General features: G+C 38.5%; 1 protein-coding gene across 4 annotated transcripts; it reads left to right on the plus strand.

Annotated features, from left to right (window-relative positions):
* Window positions 1–27,481, plus strand: RAP2A (RAP2A, member of RAS oncogene family). 4 transcript variants are annotated; one of them, XM_062514855.1, is made up of 3 exons: window positions 1–314; window positions 26,264–26,420; window positions 27,379–27,481. In XM_062514855.1, the coding sequence occupies exons 1-3, from the start codon at window positions 1–3 to the stop codon at window positions 27,469–27,471; spliced, it is 564 nt and encodes a 187-aa protein (XP_062370839.1). In that variant the 3' UTR covers window positions 27,472–27,481. The 4 variants fall into 4 exon arrangements, with proteins under 4 accessions (XP_062370839.1, XP_062370841.1, XP_062370843.1 ...); XM_062514857.1 differs by lacking the exon at window positions 27,379–27,481 and having other exon boundaries at window positions 1–135; window positions 187–314; window positions 26,264–26,593; XM_062514859.1 differs by lacking the exon at window positions 27,379–27,481 and having other exon boundaries at window positions 1–60; window positions 187–314; window positions 26,264–26,593.

A 27,481-nucleotide genomic window follows, 5' to 3' on the forward strand; every position in this document is an offset into this window, starting at 1 on the left:
ATGCGCGAGTACAAGGTGGTGGTGCTGGGCTCGGGCGGGGTGGGGAAGTCGGCGCTCACGGTGCAGTTCGTGACCGGCACCTTCATCGAGAAGTACGACCCCACCATCGAGGACTTCTACCGCAAGGAGATCGAGGTGGACGCCTCTCCCTCCGTCCTGGAGATCCTGGACACGGCGGGTACTGAGCAGTTCGCCTCCATGCGGGACCTCTACATCAAGAACGGGCAGGGCTTCATCCTCGTCTACAGCCTGGTCAACCAGCAGAGCTTCCAGGACATCCGACCCATGCGCGACCAGATCATCCGCGTCAAGAGGTGACTTGCCCGGCGGCCGCTCCTCCGGCGGCCGCGCCCGACGCCCACCTGCGGCCCGGCCCGCCCTGCCGGGGCCTGCGGGCCTCCCGCCCCCTCTCCGTGCCCTCCTCCCCCGCCCCGGAGCCCGGATCTCCGGCCCGGGGGCTGCCCACGCCCGCTCAGGTGCCTGCCCCGCGGCTCCCTTCCCTGGCCCGCCCGCCTCCGCCCTCCCCCGGGCGGCAGGGCATTCCCCCCATCCCGCCGCCCCCTCGGGAGCCGCGCCCGCAGCCCCGGGCTCCCCGTGGGCGGGCGCCGGCCGGGGGCGGTGGAGCGGGGACAGGGGCCGGGGGCTCCGGTGGTTTCCGCCGCTCGCCCTCCCCCCAGTCGCGTGTGAGGGGGGGGAGTTCGGGGTGCTCCCGTATGGAATACGGTGGGGAGTCCGGGCAGGGGCTGGAACCGTGGAGAAGCGGTTCCCCCAGTGGTGTATCGGGTCAGGCAGCCCTCGAATGCACTTTCTTGGTGGACGCGCTGTGGCCGATGTGCAGGGGAAGCACCTGGATGCTTTCGTGCGGCAGACGAGATCTGCCTGTTCAGATACCTGCATAGGTATTTCCGTGAACTTCCCACTCTTAAAAGTGCAGGACGCCAGCCTGTTTCTCGGTGGGAGTGACGGCTGTGAGTGTTAGGCCTCATGTGTGCTGGTGTTTCTCTTAAATTTCCCACGGTCTCGTTGCCAGCTGCTCTGTTAGGAGCGAGCCCACGGTGGTGAAACACCGGTGCCTACTGCCAGTTTGTTTTTATAATCGCTGCGTTGTTTAGATGTGCATCAATCAGTCCGATGTCGGCGGTTGAAATGCAGCCAGTCGCGCTAAAATAAGGGTAGATGCACCATTTGAAATCATAGCAACCGCTTGAAGCAGAGCGTAGATGAGAAAATGCCGCTGGCCAGATCATCACAGACAGAGGTCTGTTACTGCCCGTGCAGAGAGGCTGTAATTATATCGCAGAACTGGTTGTAGCTTTGGCTTGGGCGCCTGAAAGGGAAACCATTGTGAATAACTTAGTTGGACCACATCTGTTGGGTTTGTGTCTTAATGTAGAGAGCAGCATAGAAGGTGATGATGATAATAATAATGGCTAATCATATGGTCGGGTATGGTCTGTTCACAGAAACTGCCATTCCAGACCAAGGCCTGGGGAAGATGTATTTTGATTGGGGAGGAGGGTGAGTAGGGGAAAGGGGAGGGAGGAGGCAAAGCGCTGCTATTTTTCAAGACTTGCAACTTTTTCATAGTGAGTGTTTCTTAATGTATGTCCTGACTTTTTTCAATGGAGATTTATAAAGTACAATATAATGGAGTTATTTTGAATTTATTATGAAGAATGCGTTTTCAGTATCCTTCCATCTTTATCCTTCACACGTAACTTACAGAAGAATGTTTATTCTTTAAGTAGTTCGGGTAGACTTTCTTCATTAATAAAAGCTTTTGGTTTTCTTGTATTTAATCATCACTATAAATTCATTTAGCTTTTGGACTTATGTCTGTGGCTTTTGCAGCTTGCTTTGTACCTTGTGCTGAAGCATCTGCATTCAGACCCCAGCTGATGAGCTCTAGATAGGTGAAGCAGAATAGAAAGCAACTTGTACTTCCACAGTTACATTGACTCAGCACTGCTGGGAGTGGGTCTAAGTGCTGCTCTCATTTTTCATCTGCCAGCTCTTACACTGCAAGTATAAGTCAGTCTTTTACTGCAAGACTTCAGCTTTTGGATTTTGGTTAGATATTTTGTGAGATACGCAAGCAACATTGTAATCCTGAAATTCATTTATGCAAAGTAATCTAAATGCAGCTGAAATCCTGAAAATTTTAGCAAGCCCAGATAATTTTAATTGAGTTGTAGTCAAAAGGAATATGATGCATTTAAAGGATGTAGCTTCAGCAAGGGTACCAGATTTTTACTTGTTAACTTGCCTGATTTACATTTGTGGGTTGTGGTGGGGGTGTTATGTTTTGGAACTTAGGTTCGAAGGCAGTGTAAGACCTAATGTGCTGTAGACTTCAGTTTGCATCTTTCTTACCAGTTGAACCTGAAAAATGCATATTTACAGGTACAATATGCATCTGTACAAGAACTTCTAAATTATAATTTACAGTTGCCGAAAGGCATTTAATCCATTTGTTGAGAAACAAATAATTGTAGTACTATTTTCTTGGGGGTTTTGGATGACAGCTATATGCTTATATTGATGCAAAACCATGTTCTGAAAATCTCTGAATTTTAGTTGTACCTGAAAACCAATTGGCCAAGTCTCTAACTGTTAGGTGTCTGTGGATTTTGCATATTGTCCTTGCTATTCTGTTTTATTTTTGGATGAAAGAATCCCTGTGTTATACCATAATTAGGGAGTAATTTTAATTATTTTCCCAAGAAGTAGAAAAGCCAGTTGAAATTCCCTCTTTGGGTTAAGAGATGCACACTTGTGTTCTGCTTCCCTGGTCTAACCACCACATACCAGGCCAGCTAAGCTAAGCAAGTCCTTTGCACCACCTGATGAAGCTGAGCAACCTTAGAGAAATGAATGACATGTTCATGAATGAAAGAGAGGAAACAAGTAGACATTCACTTAACTCTGAGGCTTAGTGGTTAGAAGAGATTGAGATCACTCTTGCCCCTCTAGTTTCTGTTCTCTTTAAATGGCTCTTTAATATTAGCACATAAATAGGCTTAGTCTGAAATCCAGCTCTGCCAGCTTGCAGAGAACTCCCCTAATGACAAAGCTATGAAGTTGAGCTTCCTTGTGTAGTTTGTATATGCCTTGAATCCCTTTCAGTCATAGTGCACAGCTTTATCAAGAGTGGAGGATGCTTCCATGGCTTTTAAACAGGTAATTAAAATTCTTTCCTGGGAAATATTTAAAATGTAAACAGTGTTCATCTTTTCAAAGTAAAAATAACAAATTGTTTAGATCTTTCTAAGAGGAAGTCTAGGTGCTTTACTTTCAGAAGGGAGCCCTGCCAGTTCTAAGTGGATAGGTGCACCCCCATCAGCTCTGCCTAGACAGAGGATGAGGAGGAGGAAGAGGTTTCAGAAGTGTTTGCTGTACTCTGGGCCAGAGTTTCCTGCATCACAGAGTGCTGCCGGTGTTGGATGAACGATCACAGTGGTAGCGGAATCACAGCTGCCATTCTTCTTCCTCCAGATGCTTCATCTGAAGTGCCTTGATGCAATCCCACTTTGGGCACCTAGTACTGGTTTCTGGATCCTACTTGTGCCAAATAGGTCCATTAAGCCTCATTTCTTGATTCTTGCATATGCTGAAGGTTCGTACTGCTGGGAAGATGGAGTGTACATAAGGTAGCTTCGAAGACTACTTACTTACTTTCTGTATTCAAGAAGGATAAAGAGAATCAACTGCTGCTTTACTGCCTCCTGGTGAGGTAATACACAAAGTATGCTACCTGTGCATTGGTAGGTGCTGCAGCTCTGGGACCTTTTGGATTTACAGGCTTGGCAGCAAAGAATTTACTTGTTTGTGCTGCAGACAGAGCTTGCCATAGTTTCCAGAATGAGCTGTTTTCTGGAGAAACCTTCTATTTCTGAGAGCAGGGCTAAATTGGATGCGTGGGCCCATGCCAACGAAGGTCTGCAGTGAAGGAAGAACAGAAGCTGTCAGAAGAACAGACTGGAAGTGGTACACCCCAGATAGATGTTTAAAAGTTAGAGGTTTAGAAGTAATTAGTGAATAGGAAGATGAGGTAGTATAAATTTTATTTTTATTTTTGTGGGAAAAAAAAGAGTTGGCTATCTTCTAGCACTGTTGTATTTGTCTGTTGTGTGATTAGAAAGCTCTCTGAAGAGAATCTGCTGGTATTGCCCAAATACCGAATTTTAATTTTTAATAGGACTGCCAATGGTTTTCTATTATGAAGGTATGTTTAAAACTCACTGGGTATCAATTCTAGGTGCTTTCTTAGCCTTCAACAGTGTAATTTCTCAATCTGTTCTACAGGCATTTTTATATTTTTTTTTTCAGTTGAACCCCATAAAATAGAAAACTATTATTATTTCTATTCAAGTAGAAAACAAGAGCCTAGCATTAAAAATTAGCTCATAGTTAATCCAGAATTCTTCTCTTGCAGTAATTTCTCTAGATGTCTGACCTGTGCTTTAAGTACAGGACTATTGTATTCATATTTTAGAGACTAACAGAACATACTTCAAGTATTTCGGAAAAGTGCCATTTTATTCCAAGTAGTGGGAAAAAAACCTCCTTTTCATTAGTCTAATGCTTTCTTTTTCCTCTGGAAAAAGACCAGAAAATTAATTTTGATTGGCTGAAAATGCAAACTAAATTATATACATATATTGCTTTGAAATATCACAGAAATGTGTCTTTGACTTGACAGTGTTCTTTGTAGCTGTTGTTTATGATCAGGATGAAAATCTGCCTCCCAGTGTAGGGATTCTGTGTAGTATTTTAAAACATAGAAGAGATATAATTATTAAAATTTATTAATTATGAAATCAGTGTCTTTAGTCAATGATAATTGATGTATTTAGTGACTTAATGGTGATTAAGTCTGGAAAACTATATTTGAAATTACAAATTGCTCAAAAGTCTAGTTGAAAGTATTGCTTTCCAAGTATTATGAAATCGAAGTATGATATTTATTCAAAGAACATAAGACCTCTTTAAACAAGGTTGAATTTTTCAGTTTTCTGAAATTCTATGTATGTTGCATCCTTATTTTCAGAAAGTATTTTTTCTTCTTTTGAGAAGCAATTAAAAAATTCTTCATAAGCACTTTTATAACACCTTCAACCACAAACATGGCTTCAACTTTTCAGGAAGAAACACTGAAATGTTTGGTAGGAGCAAAATAAGGAAAATCCTGTTTCTTCTGAAGTGATCTGTGTGCAAAGCTTGACAAATGTATAGGGATTTTCATAGGTGCTAGCTGTGTAGAGATGGCAGAAATAAGCACACACTGAAATCCTGAACTCTTTTAGGTGGAGTTCTTTTTCTTGCAATATTAATGTAATGGATTGTTTTGAGTACTGATCTTTAGGTATAAAAAGTCGGGGTGGGTAAAAAGCATGGCCCCCACTCTCCCCTTGGCCAAGTTGCCAGCCACTCTTGTGCCCCCCATCAGATGAAATTTAGGACTTTGTTGGAAGAGCAGATTCTAAATCTCAACCAACATTTATACATATTTACGTACAATAGAAGAACTCTACTGTCCTTTTCCTTTTTTATTTTTTCTTATTTAAGGGACACCTACAGATAGCTGCTTATCAGGTGGGAACCTCATTGATTTATAAGAACAAAATGTAAATACTTTAGGTAACTGTAGATATATAGAGATATAACGGAGTGGTAGACAGTAGTTAGTCATACCTAATTGACTCTGTATATAATATGAGAACCTTCAGCTGTCTTTCTGTAATAGAAAGAATGCAACTCAGATTTGTGCTCTCATGTTTTTAAAGTAACTGTAGAGACCAAAAGAAGCGTTATATAGAGTTTAGATTTTTTTTTTTTTTTTTTGGTATGTGAATCTACCTTTGTTTTAATTTGAAATTAATGAACTAATTCTGTCAGATAAAATTGTAGGTTCCTACAAGTCATATACAGATAATCCTCTAAAAATGTCTCTGACAATGTGCAATTTTAAGCTATAGAAGATTATTTTAAAGTTGTTTGGCTTAGTCTTAAACTGAGATATTTCAAGGTGCTCATGCCTCTTCAGAATATATAACCTTTAATGTTTTTCTGTAGTAAGTTTTGAATTTAATTACATATTTGCAGAGTTCTCTTGACTGTCCCACTCTCCTATTCTTGATAATCTGAAATGTTTATATTACTTTGAATTTCTTAGGGTGGCAAACATGAAAATTGGACACAATGCTTATAACCAGTGTTCTAAAGTGTTGGGTTTTTTTGGCTGTTTCCCTGCTCCCTACCACCCCCATGGCCTAGTCCAGATAATTTTATAGATATTCCTTCCCAAGTTTTACTTATTTTTCTCTGTAAGGTAAAGTGACGTGATAGTTTTCATATATGAACACTGAATATAAATATTTTTTATCCCCTCCTGCTTTTTAGGTGTTCTTTGGACTTTTATTGAAAAAGCCAGGTAGGCAAGCTCCTTTTGTATGCGTGTTTAGTTTAGATTGTGCTAATTTAGAGTATAGAGCTTTTTTTTATTATTTTTTAAATGATGCCTGTGTTACTTAGCATCATCTTCTAGGTTTGGGTCTTAATTGCTGCTGTAGCTTATGCTGTTGTAGAGTGGTGTGGATAATTTTTGATAGCTACAATTATTGAACAGTAGAACAGTATGTGGCAAGACTTCCAAAATTTGTTTTTGGTTGTGCAATATTGCTTGATTGTGTCTGTGCTGTAAAAATGTCATTTAATGTGTTGAAGACTAAATATAACCATGACTTTAATTGTTTTCATAACTCAATTCAGTAATATAGTGTTAATGCTTGGGGTTAAGTTTTTTTTATCTTGCTCTTCATTAGGCTGTTTTGACACAGATTTTTGAATATTTGGAAAAATTTATTTTGGAAAACCAATGCTCATTAGAATTTCTAGTTTTGCCTTTGAATTTCTGTTTTGCTGAGAGGACAGTAATTCTTTAAATACTGGTGTTTTTTTATAACCAGCACAGTTGGCAATAAGCTTAATGTTTTCTTTCAAAATAATTCTTCAGTTGGATAGTGTGTGGATAGAAGTAAGTTTCATTCTTTGGTCAAACATGAAGCATTCTGGGTAACATTATGTTTAGTTAAAGCTCTTATGTTATCAGGCATTCTTTTTAGACCAAAATTTTAAAAATAGACATTCTTTGGCTGTTGGAAGTTTTTAAATGAACATGTGAAATGTCTGAGTGGGTGGATCTCCCAGAAAAAAAATAAAAAAACCATTAAATCCTTCCATTAAATTTCATTTCTAGTTTTCTTCTTAATAATTGAATGTCAGATTTTTATTTCTTGTGCCTAAGAAAAAACCTGGGGTTATTGGTTATTTAATTTCTGGAACATTACAAGTGTTGCTCAAACAATTTTCTTTTTCCTCCTTGTAAGTTGTGTGGGTGGTATGTGATGATAACGTTTTGAGGGAGAATAGGGAAGCAATTGGGACTGCAGTGCTAAATTATCCGGGCACATAGTGGCTTGTATAAAGGCTTATGTGCAAAGATTTTAAGGTAACAAGAACTGTGGCTATCTGCTTCTATGGGATCTCTTATTCATTAGCTTGTTTCTGCTCTTTTTTGGGGGGTTTGGGTTTGTTTTGTTCTGTTCTATGCTTGTTTTCCAGAGGTTTCCAACACAGGACTAGTATTCAGTTTTTGCTGCACTAATACAAACGCTGTAGTCTAGGTACAATTTACAATGATGAGTGCAATTTGAACACTTTCTTTGTCAATGGGTCGGATGCATTTTGGCAGCTGTGTTATCTTAAATCCTAGTCTAGACAAGAGAATTAAAGGTGTGTTATGAGCACGTTATCCTTTCTCAACATTAATGTCATGGGACTTGCTCAGTTATTTGGGTTCTGTATTCAGAAATGCTATGGTGACAATATTTTAATTCTTGTCTTGGTTTAGCCCTAGACTGGGTGAAAGATCAGGTGAAGGACAAAAAAGGGAGTGTTTTTAGAGTTGATTAGTTCATTTGGAAATATCGCTTGTGTCTTGTAGATAGAGCTTTAACAATTTTAAAAATATTATCATCTGCAAAAGTCATGGTAATGAGCACAACATTAAAGCATTTTTTTGAATATTAGGATGTAATAGTGTAGCATAGTGGTCTGTGATAAAATACAGTTCTTACTTTGTAGAATGGTTTGGGGACTCCCATTATTGTTCTGGTTAACAGGTATCCACCTTAACTAAAGATTAATAGTGTTTGAGATTCCCACGTGAGTTTCATCTCAACTAAATTTAATTTGAACTGGAAATGAGTTGGATAAGGCGCTGAACTTAAGTCCTCTGAATGTTGTAAAGAAGAGCTTTGATCCTGGATTTCTGATTAATTGCAAGAAAGGATGCTTTCAAGAAATAGCCAAATAGGTCACCACTAGCCTACACACATCTGCTGAATTAAGAGCAAGTTTTCATAGGAGAACATTTGAATTCTTTGCCCTCTTACTCCTAATATATTTTATAGTAAAGAGTATAATCCAGGACTGATCAACCTACTTTATCTGATTAGATCTGGTTGCAGTTTCCAGCATTGCTTTAACATCTTTTAAACTGCTGTACAAAATCTTACTTGAAATGTTTTATAAAATAATTGGAATGCTTCTGCATTTTCAAAAAGCTGTGAACTTTATAAGACCAATATAGAAATGCATAAATTCTCCCCTCAAGAATTCATTTTCTTTTGGAATGTCCTTACTATGATTTTAATTTATAAATTTTAGAAACTCCTTGGTTTTGTTAGAACTAAATAATGAATACAAAATGTGTGGGGTTCATACAATTTTCTTCAGAGTTTGCAAATGAGTAGGGAAAAAGCTAGTGGTTTTTTTTTTCACACCCACCTCTGTATTTAATAATGCAGAATGCTGAACAAGTGTATTTTTTTAACTGTAACATCAGTCCTAATTTGTATGCTGCTACTTGTAAATACATTATTTTAGGAAGGTGTGTTTTCAGTCTGTGGATTGATTTCTACTGCCAAAAGAACTTGATGTATTAATAGGTTTTCCTAGTAGTAGTCTTCTCTCTCCACATTCAGAATTTGCCCATCTTCTGCTGAAATAATTCTGCTGAAGACCTTTCACACAGTGGTGTTTTTGTGGTTTAGTTCTGGGGGATTTTTTTATCTTCAGAAATTCAGGTTGGGTTTTTTTAATAATTTGGAGGGAAGAAGATGAACATGTTGAACTATTCCTTTTGGGGGATTTTATCAGATGCCTTTCATACCCCTCTAACCCCACAAAGCAAAAAATATAAACTGGTTTGAGTGTTTTTCAGTTTCCAGTTAAATCCAGGCTCTCCATCTCGATGCTTAAAGAAGACATCTGCTAGTCTCAGATGCAGTTAGATTCTTGGTAGCTGTCGTGCAGGCCACTCCCTACAATGCCTGGAAGAGAGAAGAATGAGTCACCTTCTGCTGGGTTAAGGCTGCTGCAGTCCTCTGTCAAAGTCCAAGTGATAATGTGGAGTGAATTCTCTCATTTCTTTTTTCCATTTCGGTGTTGTGTTAGGTTTGGAGGGAGGATAGTAGGGTTGTCAGTGTGGTAACACTTAAATCTGTGTGATCTGCTTGGATTCTTTAACATATGAGCTCCTCAGGATGCATGGAGGCTTTGGAGGTAGGAGAGGCTGGTTTCATTATTGTACCAAATGTGCAGGATGCAAGCAGGCACTCCTGGCATCGATCTTCTGAACATGCAGTGCTCTGGAACAGATGCCTTTTTTAATATATTTTTTCCAGTGCCAACCTTCTCTTCTTATGCATTTCATTTAGAAATAAATGAGACCCAGGCCTTACAGGGAAAAAAACCACTTAAGCTATTTTGGGTCATTTCCTTAGAAATCTGCTTTGCTCTAAGGTGTATAATACCATTGCAGCAAAACACTCAAACTACCAAGCCATGTATGCAGAATCTTTTCTCTTGAGAAACAGGCTTGGCCACAGGTCAAACACTTAAAAAGGATGGGAGAGAAATGGAAGTCAATATGACATCGTGAAGCAACAGCTGACCTTTCCTGAAATATTATGGTCACCTGGACTAGGGGAGTCTTCTGGTGATCATTGACTATATGGGATATCAATTTTGCATTTTTGCAGTGGCTTCCTAATCTAAAGAGAATAAGCAGTCCTGAGAAATCACTGTGTACCAGTCCTGGTACCTTTCTTTACCCTGTACATACAATCTTTTTGTTGTTCCCTTAGTATTTGTGAATTTGCCTTCATGTGTTTGTATTTACCTTCATAGTAGTACGTCTTCAACAGAAAGATGAAAGAGTATTTTCTAAGCTTCTCTTGCAGTTTAGTGTTGAGAACAGTCTTCTGGGAAAAGCAGATGTGAAACTCCTATGACAAAAGGAGGTATGTAGTCTGGCACCTCATTGATCAGGGTTGTACTGTGTATACATCTGTACTATGTTAAATCTGAGAAACAGCATTGACACCACTTGCTTTTATTCCCAGGGCTTTCTGTGGAAGTGATATCTATTGTGGATTTGTTGAATATCTTACTGTTGTTTTGTCAGTAGACTCCATAAGCAGTGTTTGGTGCATTAGGGCTTTTGAGGGACTTGGCTGCTTGCGTAAGTCTGCAGAGACCTTAGGTGAGTGACCCTCTTTTGGTTCAGTATGTGGTTCAGCTGGGCTTGCACAGCTCTAGGCCTTCAGACAGATAACCTTTTTTGACAAAAGCTTTGGGTGGGTGCAGCTTTTCAAGAAATATAGTGGGAAGGGAGAAATTCTGTGGTCATGGGCCTCTAATTGCTTCTGGAGTCCCAATGTATTTATCTACCTCAGTTTTGCTTTCAGACCCAGAAATATTTGCCATCAGAATGAGTTAATTTATGTACCTCCTTTTTCACATCAGTTTCATTCTGGATGTTTTGAGCAGAGAGTTTCTGAATGCCTTTGTATGATTTTTTTTTTTTTATAGAATATGGAGTAGGCCACAGACTTGATGATCAAATCTTCCACAGCATAGGCCTAACAAGTCTTGTACTTCTGATGCCTTCCTTCTCCAGGAGTTCTATGCACAGCTTATATTATATTGCTGATTATAAAATTTTATTTGGAGTAGAATCTGCTTAGATCTCTATCCTTACACAAATAGTTGTCTGAGGGATGGTAGACTCTTTCCTGGAAAGAAGCTGAAGATGATATCATGATAGCCTGTCAAGAGTCCGTAGAGTTTTAATGTTAAATATCAAACAGGAAGAAGCTTAAATAGTTTGCCTTCCTTAGGTATCTCTTCTGTCTGTCTCTTAGTTTGTCTGCAGCCTCACTTCACATTAGAAGCTGCACATGCTCAGCAGTCTCTCTTCATGCCATCTGTTTCTCCAGTAGTAGGTATAGGTTGGCCATGTGAAAAATCAATAGCCTTGTGCACTGTGGTCCTTGATGTTCTGGAAAATTTAGGCACAATGGCACATTCTAGAATTTCACTCAATCCAAATATTCCCAAAATTCATTAAAACTGGGAGAAGCCAGGCTGCCTGCTGGTGTGGTGCATGTGCAGCTATGTTTGATGGTAATGGGACTGAAGAGTCCTCTGCTGCCTTTAAAGATGACATAATGGATCAGCTGATAATTTTGCCTGGACTGCCTGAATGGATATCTAATAGTCTCACCTCTAGTCTGGCACCATACACCATGTAGCTGTTCCATCTGGGATTTTGTTACATCTTAACAAAGTATCACTGTCTTATTGTGCTGTCCTCAGTCTCTTTTACTATCTAGCAGTTTTTAGTCAAACTTCTTGTAACTATTTTGTTTCTAACGCTCTCTTGTAACCAGATTTTGTAGCAACCAAAGTCAGATAATTGCTACCCATCAGGCAAGTCTGTTAACAGCTGTTGGCACGGGATGCTGTTCCTATTACCCCTCTGAGTTCCAGTTTTTACATTGTGGGAATGATCCTGCTGCCACTAGGTCTTTTACCCCAGATTCTGCCCTGAGCATGTAATTGGAAGACTTGCTCCTCATCTGTGTGAAGGTGGTCTTCAGGAACCGTGATGAGCAAATGCAGTCCTTGGACAGCCTCCTTACGGACTGGAGCTGCTGTTCCTTTCATCTTTTTGATTTACGCTGTTGGCTACACCTGTAATTGCCAAGAGCTCAGCTACTGGGCTGCAGTGGTGGTCTGTAGGCAGGACATGTGAATGTTTAACAAGAAGCAGGGCCCTTTCTCAAGGGAAGGAAGTGACGGGCACTTGCAGATGCTGTGAGCCCTACATCACAAGACTAAATTGTAGCAGGCATCTTCAAAAGCCCCTTATCTCTAAAAATTGTATCACAAGAAGCTGAAGGTAAACATCATGGTGGGTTGATGGTGGAAAGGTTCTTTTCTCCAGACTGCTTTGTCTTAGGTACTTCAGCAACTCTTTGAATAAATCCATGCAATTCAGGTTGTACCTACCAAAGTTTACAATGTAACTCTGTTAGGAAAAGGAAAACAAAATACACAGAAAGCTATCATCAGGGTACTTGAACTTAAAAAAACCCAATTGCTCTGGAACATAAGAAAGAGGGAACAAAGGTAATATGAATTGCAGGGCTTACTAATGTGTCCCCTAGGCTTGATAGGGACACATTGGAGAAAAAGAAAAAACCCTATGTTTACAAAGTTTTCACATCTGGAAAGAATTGCTGCATTGCAGGCTTTACAGAGGAAAGAAGTATGATTTGTGAAAAAATATTTTCTTTCCGTGGCTTCTCAAGAACTTGGTCATTCAATATAATTGCTGCAATTTGTTGCAGGATATTGCCTTTTCTAGTTTTTTTCTCACAAACTATATTTGGTAAAAAATACACACACTAAAAAAGAGAGAAAAGTATTATTTTTTAAATTAGTATATTCAAGAAAGAAAACTAATAACCCAGAGGTGTGAGGTTGCATAACCTGGTGAATGTTGAATTCTCCTCTAGATGGTTTTTAGTCAGAAGTAGTGACTGCCATTCTGGTGGCTTCATCTGCCAGAGAGGGACAATGGTAAGCTCAGCCTTGGATGAAAGCTGAGAAGGCACACCTTGAAAGTCCATCATTACTCTAAAATTAAGCAACTGTATTGCCTTCCTAGCTGGGATAATTAGACTGGTAATTGAAGTTTACATTCTTCTCCAAGAGATGATCAAAATGCTTGCTTTGAAAGACTTTCTGTCTGTCAGCAAGAAATGTGGTTAGATTAAAAGGACTGGGAACAGTCTGGGCTTCACACCTCTGCACACACCTTCAGATTAATTGGAATGGCCTTTCTGAATAGGACAACTTAATGTGGAAAAAATAATTAGTGAACTATTTTCAGGAAATTCTAGTTACTAATTAGTGATTCAATGAAGAAGGTGTAATGGACACTGGGGTGTGTGTACAGTACCTTTAAACATAATCTCTTTCTTAAAGCCTTATTTTTCAAATATTTCAATATTTTTCAAATATTTTCTTTTGTTACTTTCGAGGGTTAAGTATACAAACTGCCATCCTTTCTGCACCTAAAATATGACAAATAGACAGGTAAACATTGGGGTAATGTTTTTTTTCTTAGAGTAAAATAAAGTACATGAGGGTATATAAAAATTAAGTTTGCTCAGAAAGAGAGACAGTTAAAAGTGTATGTAAAACACACACAAATATATGCATATATGTAAACAAGAGGTTTTCAGTCTTCTAGCCATTTGGGGTCAGGACTCAAGATAAAAGGAAAAAATAATATATGCATTCTATCAGGTTCTGCAGTTATCTTCTGTTTAAAATAATTTAAAATAGGCTTTGTCTAACATGTGAAAAATCTTGCACCAAATTACTTCTGAACAAGTTTGTTTAAAGCAGTGTAAAGCTACATTGTTTGTCTCATAACTAATTTGAGCAAAATTAAAATTAATATCCATGCGGGAATTTGCCGCATTTTAAAGGAGTTTCTTAGGTTGGCCTGGCTTGTTTGTATTTTCCCCCTCTGAAAAGAAAATTATGTCAGTAAGAGATGTAGGCACCGATTTAATTCTGTTCCCCTCTCACACACTTGTGCATGGGTTGCTTTTTTTCCATCCTCCCCATCTTGCTGGGAATGGCCGGCACACGGCCACTGGCAGAACGCCAGTGCGGAGCCGCTCCAGTGCCCAAGGGATGCTCACAGCCAGAACCTTGGGCTCTGACCCGGGCACTGCTGACACAGCTTTGGCATGGCCAAGGTGCCCCCATCCCCTGAGATGCAGCAGCGTGGTGGTGAAGTCCCAGGGGCCAGCCTTGCTGGTAGGGTAAACAGGTACAAGATAAAACAGTCTGCAGGGTTGACTGTCTGCCACAGAGTGTCTTCATGGACAATAAAATGGCTGTCAGACAGGTTAGTAAAACTCTTCTGGGAAAATGGAGCTTTTTATAACCTAGACTAAACCCAAGGAAATTAACATTTATGCAGTAGTTAAAATATGAATAGCTCGATGTCTGAGACGATGAGTATATCTGAGTTCCTCATTCTAGCTGGCTTTATTTGGGTAGTTAATCAAATATTAGATCTGAGATATACATACACACATCTATGTATGTGAAAAAAGTAAAATGTTTAGATTTCACTGTTGTACTAGATTCCCTGTATTTAATGTCATCTTATAAACAAGTTCTTACTAAGAAATTTCTGGATGTTTGAATGGATTATATTCACAACACTGATTCAGAATGAAGTAGTCTGTTGTTTTTCTTTAACTAGTACCTGTCTTATCGTATGTAGAAAGAATGAAAAAATCTAAGAAAATTATTTCTGAAGTTTATGCTTAAGCTAGAAGGGAGGTTATCGGGAAATTGTTCTCTATATTTATCTTTATTCAACTTAGAGGTAGTATGTTGGGAGGCAATATTTTGTATTTGAAGATCAATCAAAATTTATTTTAATAAGAACTAACAAGTAACAATCAAAAACCCCTGACAATTCTGAAGCTCTAATTTTGGTCTGTTCATCTTTAGATATGGAAGCAGTTTCAGTTAACAAGATGATATACACTTTTTGAATAAAATTTCTGGAGTTAGCAAGTTGAGGTGTTGAAGATGGAGGTGTCTTCTTAAACCTATGGAGAGTAAAACCTTCTTGGTGTTGTGTGTATTCTAACATTCCAATTATTTACAGCAGGCATATGGTAATTAGATAAATTGTTCTGTAAGATAAGGGCTGCCAGCTTTCTGAAGTCATGGCACAATGGTTTTGCTTACCAAGTTGCAAATAAAATGTTCTGGTAGAAACTTGGCAGGAGTGAAGAGGCTTTCGGAGCATTTGCTCATGATACTAGTCAGGGGCTTGGATTTTTTTCTTTGTTGGTAGAGAAGGGTTTGACTATGGTCAAAAGGCCATGAAATCAGAATACTATTTCTGCAGTAAAAGAGAAAATGGTTGCATTTTTACTGTTTTGTCCTAAATTGATTCAATGTATCAGTACGGTCACTTGCTTACAGTTTCTGTAAAATAGTCCATCTTCTGAAAAATATCCAGAGTTGTACCCTAATTGTACCATTGTGAGGAAGATCTGTCTCAACAGAGCATTTTTTGCAAAGTTTTTTCTATGTACATTGTAGGATGTTTTTATTAGCTTGAAGGGCATTAAGCTGTATTCTTCTTTAGTTTCTAGGGCAACGAAAGTCTCTGCTTTGAACTAGACACACAAATTCTTTTCAGGCTATGCAGTATCATAAAAGCTCTGGTATCTACCTGCCTTAGGTTCTACCTGGGGACTGATGAGAAAGCAGAAGTTCAGGCCAGATTATCTGCCAATTAGCTGTGTTGTTTTTGTTTTTCTTAAGTTTTAGTGGCCTGCAGCTAGGTTCATTGTGAACAGTCAAATTCTTTAAAAAACAAATAAATGAAAGTCTCTGTGGAACTGCAGTTTTTATCAGTATGTAATGCTCAATTCTGCAGACTAGATCATGGCAGTGAAATTATCAGAGGTGGATTTCGTGACCTAAGACTGCATTTCAGGATCCAGATCTGGATAGTGCCAAAAGTCAGGAGCACAGACTTTTTGGAATAAAAGGTTCTTACTGCAAGATGGAAGAGAAACTTTCTTTCGCTATGTTTGTGACTGGACAGGACAACATAGTCGTTCCTGAACTCTAATCCTTTGGAAGCAGGTGATGCTACTAAGAAGGTTTTGAATTAATTGTTAGGCCTATTATTGAAGACTGTAAAAGTGTGATTTTGATGACCTAGAGAAAATTGTATTAGAATAGTTTAAACAAGTTTTGCAGTGGAATTTTTATCACTGATTATAAATTGGTTAAAGTATTACAAGAGTGTGTTGGTTTTGAAGAGTGAACTAATACTTTAGAGTACTATAGTCCTCTGGTCCTTTTAAATTGCATATGCATTTCACTATTTTTTGCTATTTTTACTTTATGTATCCTCTGAAAAGTTTCACTTTTATAGTTTAAATGAACAAGGATAAGGAGTTTGAAGTTGTCATTAACTTATGCTTGAGCTTTAGTTAATTCTGCAAAAGCTGGTTAGTTCCTTTTGCTTTCAAAATTCTAAGATATATGTCTATCTTGAGCCTTGTAACTATGATTATCACTTCCTCTACATAAATGAAAGGCCATAAATATTTATGTGACTTTGTCATTTGTTTCTCAGCCCATATTCTATGTAAACAAGCATTATGCAACTCAGTTGTCTGCTTGTCTCATCTTCCTCCATTACCTGCCAGTGAGTTTTGGGTTCTGCAGCGCAGTTAAGCTAAATTAAACATTAGGACAAATTCCCAAAGAGATCATGGAAGGCCTGTCCTTGGAAGTTTTCAAGACTGAACTGTGCATGGCCCTCTGGAAGTTGGTTGAGATTTCCTGGCTGACCTTGCTCTGAGCAGGGGGTTGGACTAGAGTCTTCCCAAGGTCCCTTCCTGCCCAGATCAACATCTGGAACAAATTAGAAATCTAAATAATGATTAAGTTCTGTCAGAATTGTTGGTGGGAAAGACACACTGTCACTGCTGTAGTTATGGAAGAAACTGGCACATGCTTAATCCCAATTATGGACTGGGGAATGGTGAGGGGAAAAGTTGCAGGCAGAAGGAAAAACTAGAGCTTTAGATAGCAGCATTGATAGACTGTGTGAGAAACTAGACCTACCATTGTAGTCATAAATTACTTTACAGACTCTGTGCTTTGTACAAAGTCTGGATGCAGTTTCAGCTTTTCCAAAAAGATTATTAACAGTATTTTATTGCAAGGATATTTTTTCTTTTTTTCTTTTTTTTTTTCTTTTTTTCCCAAGCTACAGGCATAAACTTTGATATATTGGAATTGGTACAAATCTCTTCAGTCACTTTCTTTCTCCTCCCTCACCTTTGTCAGTGCTTGCTCGTACAGGAAGTTTACAGCGTATTTTATCTAAGCATTTGCACATCAAGATACACTTCTGAAAGAAATGTCTTGTGACAAAGCATGTATTGATAAATAAATAGTAATGCATTTTAGGGTCACTGTTGTTTGAATGCAGCAGTGTAATAACTTTAAACTATAAAACAATTGAAATCCATAGATTTGTATGATGTGCAAGAGGTTAGCAATGCTTTTGATAGGTATCTGCATTTTTCATTGCCTTTGTAAAGGGACCTATTCAGTCCCGCATCACCAGAATAGGCAGGTTTTATGACCTTGTAGAGTTTTGTGTGGAGGAGCAAGGAAGAAGTGAAATCCCTCAATGTCAGCATATGTTTCAAGGTATTGTGAGCCTTTGCAGTTTCTACTCAGGCTGGTGGTGTTGAAGTGAGGTAACGACCTTGACTTTGTCCCCAAAGCTGGCGTTCTTGCTTCAAGGCACACCTAATCCACCAGCTTTATTCTTTCTGCTGACAAGAATCTGCCCTAATGTTCTAAATACTTGTAAAGAAATCCCAAAATTTTGCAGTGTTACGTAGCTTACTGCTGAGAATAGCTGGGATGCATGGTGCTTTTTCACTTGAAGAGCAAGCAAAACTGCTACTGCATCCTTCAAGATGTTCAGATTGCCTCCATCACTAAGGATGGAAGACCTCAGAAGTGTTTATGTGCCATAGGCAATAAAGGTTAAAGCTGACAACTTTTCCTCAGATGAAGAGCAGAGGTACAGAGTTCAAGGGACTTGCTAGAAATTGCAGAGGAGATCTGTAACAGGGTGTGAAACTGAACCCACATCTTGCATCTCATGTCAGCATTCCTCTTGCTTGATGCTTAATGTTTTCTCTCTAAGACATTGGGGGATAAAATTTAATTATAAGTGGTGATGTCTGAAAAAAAGTGGTCATTTAAAAGAAAGGGGTTTTTTTTGAGACTTCAGAATATAAATAAAAGATAGGTGGCAGTTACTTTATTTTTAGAATCTTCTACATGTTGCACATTTGGTAGGTACTGAAAGCCTTGACATATCCAGTTATACTCATTGTATTGGAATAAACATCAGTGTATTAGCATGGATATGGCTTAAAAATATTCAAGGTAGGAAAACTAATGTGGTCATTAAGAATAATTTTTAATCACGGATGCAAAGCTTAAATATTGAAATGTGAGGCCTAATTTTCAGGATGTTGAGCTACTCCTACATCTATTAGCAGTAATTTCAAAAAATCTTAGGTGCTCAGTTTTAATGTCTGGAAATTTTTTGAGCAGTAGCTTTTTTTGTATTTAAGCAACTATAACATTCCTCATAATCTGTTAGTAGTTTTCTTGACAAGTAGATTTCATTCAGTATGAACTGAGTAGAGAGACTAGATGAAATTGGTGCAGCTGTGAGAATCTCAGATTTGTAGGACATTCTGATTTTCTTGTTGCTTTTAGAAATGAAACAATTGAAAAAGTCAGGTAAAACATTTGCCTAATATTTACTTGTGGTAATTGCTTCTTAAGCTAAACCAAGGAACAGAAAATACCCATTTGAAAATTCTAGTGTTTCTGAGTTGCTGAATGTGCCAAGCATTTCAGGATTTCAGCAAAATGATGTTGATGCTTAGTTGTGTAAGATGAGGATTTTGATTGGCATAGAGAGGGAACTCAAGGATTAAAATCTTGTTTGGATATGCTCCCAGCAAACCTGCTGCTAAGAAGGTAGATTTTATATATCCCTTGGAGTCTTTTCAGTCTTGATAATAGACTTCAGTGTTAGCTATGAATTTTAATGATGAATACTAGGGAGACGTGTCTGTTTTAAGGTGAAAAATAACCTCTTGTTTGTGAAGGCTTTTGAGCATCTGAAGCTACTTGTGTCATTGGCTCCTTCAGCACTCAGAAAGCTGTTTTCCTTCACCTGTGCCAGAGCCTTACTTCGGGGGGAACAGACAGTGTCATGGGACGTAGTTTAAACATTCATGGAGTTCTGCAAGCTTAATGAGAAAATGTCTCCCTTACATCTTAATGATCAGGGAATTTTTTTTTAGGACTTTAATGACTAGCGAGCCCTTAAGACACATTAATAAACCTTTGAATTTTCAGATGTTCTTGACATTTTACCTTAAAAAGCTGGAGGAAGAGCCAAAGGTAGGCTCAATCTGTAGTGACTTGCAGAAGCAGGCTGAAAACATGGAAGGAGTTCATTGTTATTCTAGCTCTCCTATGAAATCTTAGACATGGAAAATCCTCTGTAGATAAGAATTTTTATCCAAAGTAAATGGAAATGACCTGTAAAGATCTTTGGTGTCTTTTATACAGAGGTGATGTGCATCATCCTGTTACCTCTGTTGCAGCATGGGAATGTAGGTTTACTGCATGGCCTTTGAGTATGTGTGTTGGGTTGTACAATCCATGGTTCTTGTCCCTTGGAAGGTCTCAGCTGTAAGCTGCCTAGGAATAATGTGCACAAGTGCTTTGGTTTGCTTGGAAAGGAAATATTTCCTCTAATTTCTTACAAGCGCAGCAACAATGGTGAGCCAAACTGGCAAGTGATGCCGGCTCTAACACCCACAGAGCTGAATTAGCTTTAAAGTATTTTATTTAAGATGAGGGGATTATTTCCAGAAAGTTTCGTGTATAAGAACAAAGTTTCTGAAGCCTCCTCAAAAGTGATATGGTGTGGTATTATTTATTATTCTAATATTATCCTCCCAAGTTGTTTTGCAATTATTATTTAATTTGCTGTCCTATGAGTAAGTACAATTATCATGACTTTATATACCTCAATCTGTCCATCTGGAGAGTTTGTTTTCCCAAAGGCTATGTAAGGAGTTCATGTCAAAGCCTAGAATAAAATGTTAGATCCCAGTCCTGCAATTAGGCCATATGCTGTTCTTTATAGCAAACTGACTCATGACTCAGCCACCTAATTGCAGTGGGACTTCCAATAAACTCTTTAACATCTACTCATTTATAAAAATAATTTTAAGACTATTTTTTTAGTTGGGAGTTGTTGCTCAAGAAATTAAATCATTACACAATATAACTTACAAAACTGAATATTAAATGCAATTAATTAGTAAACCGGACTGACTTGTTTGCACCAGGATCGTGGGAGTTTTACAGCTGTTCTGTATGGTTTTGCCTGAGAAGCTGTAATAATTTCCATTAGAGGGAAAAGTGCTCAAACTTTGCAAAAACCTACCTTTGTTTAGATTTGATTATCTATTTCTCTGACACATTTATACATTTATACAGGTATTGACACATCTTCATCAGTGTCTATCTGCAGGAGTCCACAGAAACGTAATTCTGCACAATGACTCCTTAATGGCTGAAGTTTTTAAAGATACCAAAACACAAAGAATAAGAGTTTGGAAAAAGTGAGATATCTTCCTTGTCTGAGTGTCTTAAGGTAGTAATAGCTTCAGAAGTGTTTGTGTGTATATATATATGTGTATTTCCTGCTGCTTTGGTTCAAGAATTAGTAGCTTCAACAAAGGGTTAAGATGGTTTTCTCCTTGAAAATTCTGTGGTATTTCTTCCTTTCATCCTGGTGTTTGAGAGGCTCAGAATCAGGCTGGGGAACACTCTGTGCCTCTTCTTATCCTCCATAGCTGATATGAGTTTTAACTATCGAGGATTCTGCATTAAATATCTAAGTAATTACGTGAAAGGGATTAGAAAAGTTCTTGATAGTTACAGTTGGAATATGTTCTTGTTCTAGATGAGGAAACTGCTTTTTTAAGTTATGACAGATTTTACTGCAGGCAATCAAAGTTTGCAAGCTACGTTACAAAAGGATAGTTCATTATATTTAATGTGAATTTGTAAATAGCCTAATAGATTTAACTGTAATTTCTGGTACTTTATTTCATATTACCCATAATTCTTTTGCTGTGTATTTTGGCAGGATTCATACCACAATTTTTTTGTAAGGCTAAAATTAAGAATAATTGTTTTTTACTGACTTTTGATATTATTTGCATCATTTTCAACACTAATATCATTATCCCTTGAATTAATTTCCTTTTTGAAATACTATCAAAAGTGACAGAAATGCATTTAAAAAAAGAGAAAAATACCCTGTGTGTAGAAGGTAATAAAGGTGACTTAGTACTGGAGACTCCTTTTGATTATTGGTAATAGTTATCCCCTATAGATACCTTTTGTATTTCAGTGGTCTCAGTTTTTATCATACAAAGCTGTAATCATGCATCTTTCCAAGAACTTCAACAGGACTTAAACTGGTTATAAAAAATAGTCTTTAAGATTCCTTGATATTATCTTGGTTTGTTTTTATTACACAGAATGATTTGGTTGAAAATGTTTGGGTCTGATATGAAGCACAGGAAAAAATCCTAGAAAAGAGACACCACTTTCAGAATGGGAAATTAGAAAAGAGGAACCTGTTTGTACTTTTTTCTCTACTGACTAGTGCAACTCACACACACACAGAGTGTAGGGGTACTGAGCAATCTGTACCACTGTTTAAGGGAATCAGATCAGTTTACTAGCCTTGGTGTATATTTGGGGTTTTTTGGGCTTTTTTAATTCTTGTTGTTTCATTCTTCATTTTTATTATATTTTCACTGCACATCATCTTTGTTTTTATCTTCAGCTGACAACAGTTCTAACCAGAAGTCTGAGAAGTACCTTGTAAAAGAAGTCAGGTACTGCCCATGTTTTCTGGGTATGATTGGAGGTGGAAAAGCTATGAGGAAAAAGTCTCTGAAGATCATTCTCATACCATTCACCTTGAAGCTTTCTAAATGTTTTAAACTGTTATTCAAAGTGTGCATAGTAATGTAAATTCACAGAAATGTGGATGATGTGTGTGCTGTGTGAAGTAAGATAAAATATAAAAATATTTATTGCTGTGTGATATATCAAGCCCTGTGGTGAGTGGTGCATAACTGGGCCACATAAAACATTTGAAGTTTGTGTATTTATTGATTTCAAGTGGCTGTGGTGTCCATTCTCAGAAAAAATGAGAGATTTACTGTGGGCTATTGGTCCCAGGTGTTCATTAAAGATGGGTTACATGGTGGGTTTTAGCATTATCTAGAATTTATCTAGAACTGGGAAATACACTCAGATGGTCTCTTATGGGACAATAACTGTACCTTGCCAGTAGTGGAAACCCTAGATATGATGGCATTTGACTCTTCACTGGTGTCTTTCACTGGGCTTTAAATGACTGCAGCCCTGTTATCTCTTCAAGAGTCACCTCTGCTCAGTACCTGTCATACTGGAGCTAAAGATAGTGAGAGCATTTAAACAGGGTGAGGTGCCTTGTTCTTTAATCGTGTTCTGCAAACACGTGTAATTGGTCTTGCAAAAATTTGTTCCTGAAGAGGTCTTAAAAAGTCAAGCCTTCCCTGCTACATTTCAGAGTGTTTCTTACAGGCTGTGCTATATTTGCCTTAGAATACATACTGTGCTGCTTTGATACTGACAAAAGTGGTAGTGATTCTTATTTTCAGGTGGCCCTCGTGCTTCTCATTAGGAATGATCAATGCTGCTCAAAGTTTTTCAGCTATACTGAGAAAATTGTATTCTCCTGCTCCAGAAATGAACAGAACTGTGCCACTTTTCCATTGCTAAGGGGACAGACAGGGGCAGGTGGGCTGCAGCAAAGGGCAGAACAGCAAAGGGCAGCTCCCACTGTGGGCTGAGCTGCTGTCTCACAGACCTGTGATGGGAGCAGCAGCCTGGGTTCAGGACTTTGATATAGGTGATGGGGTTTTAGCCTCTTTTGCTCTGCTAAAAGTATTTGTGAGTAAGTTAGATTCTACTAGAGGAATGATTTGTGAATTTCTAAGTTTGATTTTTGTGGATGTATGGAAGGGTTCTGTGTTGCTGCTTGACCACTTCAAGGTGGCTCTCTTTTTTTTCATTAATTTGTTTTCAGATTTCATTAGAATCATACAATTCCCCCACATCTGAGAAAATGCCCTTCCCCTGGTGGGCCTGTGCTGCTGCTCACCATCTGAGTGGTGGGTGTCCAACATCTGGCTGGTCAAAGCTCTGAGTATCAAGTGGAGTCTCCAGATGGAGGCAGAAGTTGCCTCCAGTGAGATCAGCAGCTGTACTAAGGAGAGTACTGAGCCAGGAATTTCCCCTGTACTTATCTGGAAAAAAATTGCCCGGGATACTAAATGAGGCAGGAAACTGTGGTAGTGTTGAGAGGTAAAGGGTGCAGAGCTAGCTTGAACTTCAGAGCTTGTAGAGTTTGTAAAGTTAACTACTCAAAATCTAGGTAGTACAGGGATGTATTCTGCAAGAACAACTTTATTTTTGGTAAGAAGATATAATGAGAGCTTTGCAGAGACACTTTCTTACACATTTCAGTATTGTAAAGTTATTGGTTATTGGGTGAATGTGATTTATAAGGTGAATAAGGCTATTGACTGTAGTATCTCATTTTAGGTGGTGATGGTAGGTAGTGAATTGGGTAAATGCAACAGGAAAAGCAATACAGAAAATTGCTTCTATCTGTTCCACCTAGTAGTTCCTAGATGGTCCTGTGCAAATAAATTAAATTAGGCTTTTCACATATTTTTTGGCAGCTCATCAGTTCTTTCTGTTCTTCAGCATGAAACATCAGGGTTTCCATTGCTCCATTTCTCAGGTGCTGAGTACTCATAGCAGACTCTCAGATATCTATTTGCCCAGCTTTTCTAGGGTTCCTAAACCTTTTACGCACTTGAATTTTTCAGTGGAACTGACTAGAAGTCTGCAACAAGTGTGTATGTGTATCCTTATATGTTCCTCAACAAATTTGAGTGATCTCACAAAACTCAGAGAGATTTTAATTCTGTGTTTTAATTCTGGCTGATCTATTTCTTCACTGGGCACTTCTCAAGCACCTGCTTTGAATTTCTCAGTTCTACCAGAGTGCAAGCCAGTGGAGAGTGAGAGGAAGTTCAGTGCCCTCAGAAATCAAGAAATGCAGTGAAGGGGTACCTGATTTCATTTCCACTGAAGGATGTTTTTAATGCTGTATAGCAAATACAATAGGACACACACATCTGAACAATAAAGATAAGACAGCAATTCAATATTTCTTTTTATCTGTCAAATGCCAAATGTCAAATCCGTCTTATGTAATTAAAGACTATGCTATCTTGTGTTTAAACACAGGAGGACAGATTTCAAGATGCTTGTGTGTATTTTGGTACTTAATTTATGGCAGCTTAGCTCTTGCAAGTGTTCCATAGATATTGTGCTAAACACTGCGTATCCACGGAGTAAGAAATGGATTATGTCTCTTCAGATGGTAAATGAAGGCAGGATAAATGGTAAAAGTGAGGGGAATTCTCTGCAATTATTAATGACAGCCCTGGACTATGGATTAAATTACATTCCCTTAGTAAGCAAAGAAGCATAACAAAGTTTAGAGTTTCAGATACATCTTATGACATAGTTGGACAAATTTTTTACACTAGTCTGATGATGTAAGAGTTGCTGATGTGGTTTGAGATGTTACTGGTCTTTTATCCTTTCAGACTCTGGGGGAGCCTGCCATCCCTGCAGCAGAGGCAGCAGGAACACACATTACCTGTTGTAGCGAAGAGTGGTGACAGACAGGGAAATAGGCTGTTCCCCTCAACCAGATGAGGCAGATACACCAGCACTGCTCTGCTGCCTTGCCTGGCAGGCAGGGGGGAGGAACTGATGGGAGGGATGAAGGAAGTGTAATAGGTGGCTTAAAGACAGTGCCATTTTCAGATGCTTCAGCTGTCAGCTGTGTCTTTTGTCTGTCCACAGTTCAGTCTTATTCCACTGGTTTGACCCAAAGCAGTACTACTAAGATAATATGGAGGAGAAAATCAGGTTTAAGTTAAGAAGGTACCATCTTGCTTCTCTTAGGTCTGGTTTGAGAGCTAAAAAGTCATAATTGTTTTTCTCTCAGTCCTAGTTGCTTTTGTGAGAAAACCTGTGTAAGACTATTTTGGAAATAGGCCCAGTGTTTTCTTCTATCTGTTCTTTTCTATGGCAAATATGTAAATTTAAAACCTGATGGAACACTTTGTTTTGTGTCTGAAGAAAAGTTTATGTATGTGAAGATGGAAAAAAATGAAAAAGGCAGACATTTCAGTTTTGTAAAAAAATTCGGCAAGGATCTCTTCATAAGGAAGTGGAAAGTAACAAACTCCTTCATAGCTGTATGATCTGTTGTGCTGTCCAAGTTGATTATGAAGTAGAACTGTGATAGTATTTCCTGGAGCTTAATTGTGATTGTTTACATAATTTCACATAATTTTTACATCCTTTCGCATCATTTTTGGCATAATGATGTGAATCTGCAAGGGAGAGAGATATATTCTGTATTATTTAATATGTGTTTATTTGTACTTGAAGTGGACTACATTTCCTGAAATTTGGAATTTATTTACTGGCCCTTTGGTTTTGTCTCATTTATTGCTATCCAGAGAGTTCTGTGTATGTTGACCAGAAGGACTCTCTTGAAAGGGAGAGTGTGGCATCATTATCCCAAGATGGAGATACCAAATACCTGTTCAGAGAGAAGGAGGATGTAATGTTGAAGGGAGGGTTTGATGTCCATCCTGTTCCTACACATGGAGATTGCAAACAAAGAAAATAGTATTATAGTCCTCATTTTTGTAGTGTGAAAGTATTCCTGGCATATTTCCAAGGGGGGAAGGAAAATTCAGGGGGGGAAGATTTTTTTAGAACTCTGAAAGCTCTGAGGGGAACAAGATGTGCAACAAATTGCTAGAATGTGAAATACGCATTTTTTCAAATGTAAAATTTTAAGAATCATCCAAATGTATATTTCCTATTGGGTCTGTACACTTTGCAAATACATTTTCTTTTTTTTTTTTTTTTTTTTAACCTTAAGAATGTTACCATTTTTAAAAATATAATTGTTGTTGTTGTTTTTGTTTTTAAACTGTAGGTATGAGAAGGTGCCAGTAATTCTGGTTGGTAATAAAGTGGACCTGGAAAGTGAGAGAGAAGTATCATTGAGTGAAGGCAGAGCCTTAGCTGAAGAATGGGGCTGCCCCTTTATGGAGACCTCTGCTAAAAGTAAAACAATGGTGGATGAGCTCTTTGCGGAAATTGTTAGACAAATGAACTATGCAGCACAGCCAGACAAAGATGATCCATGCTGTTCTGCATGTAATATACAATAGCATTAAAAATTGCCTAACCTGGACTTAATTTGCAGAAATTTTGTAAGGTGGTAAAACTGTCTACTTCACTTCCTGGTTTGTGGGTCACTTGAAATACATCTGTAGTGAAGTAGCAACATTAACTCAGAGCTGAGCATTGAAAGTCAATCACTGACTCTGAATATAATTGGGTTAAATTACCACATCTCACCCGTTTTTTCCCTTTGAGCACCTGCAATTTTATGGCACAGTCAGTTGATCTACAGGGTTGTTCCAGTCGAAAGTGCATGTGTTGTCATGTCAGACAGCAACAACAGCAATTATTTCTGAAGAGGACAGAATCCTTTTGGAAACGGGAGATGAAGGCAGTGGAGAGGATATCTCTGAAGACCTTTCACGAGAAGCATAAGCATGAAAAGGAGAGCCAAGTCTTTTGGTGTCTGATTGCCATACTTCAGAATGGGCGCTATCACATGTGGCTGAGTTTGTTCAGTCAGTTATGTTGATTTCACCAGAACTTCTGACAGTGTTGGAGGAAAAGGCTACCAGAGATCCATATAGTTTGGATTCTTTTCAAAATCAATGCTATTATTTCTACACTTTATCCCACACCTTGAAATAGAAAACATTGAATCAGTGTGTGAAATGAGAGGCAAGATCTGGAAACAAGTGACGGGTGAAGAAACAGTCTGGCATTGGAATGTTTTAAATCTTTCATTTTGCTGCTCAAAAATGGAGGATCACTTCAGGTTTTGGTCTACAAAAAGCCAAACAAACCCTCTGTTTACAAAGCAGGAAGCATCTTTATTTTCACTTTACTGAACCAGGAGGAAGCAACTGTGATGAAAAAAAAATTGCTGAGCCTTACTAACAAGGAACACTTTAATAGATTAACTAGTACCATCTTGTAAGGAAAATTAAGCCATGTTTCATCCATATGTTCCCTTCTGCAGAAACCTCGTGGGACAGTATGAACATCCTGCATTTTTAAGTTTGTTAAA

This window comes from Cinclus cinclus, chromosome 2 (assembly GCF_963662255.1).
Source record: "Cinclus cinclus chromosome 2, bCinCin1.1, whole genome shotgun sequence".
NCBI classification, from domain to species: Eukaryota; Metazoa; Chordata; class Aves; order Passeriformes; family Cinclidae; genus Cinclus; species Cinclus cinclus.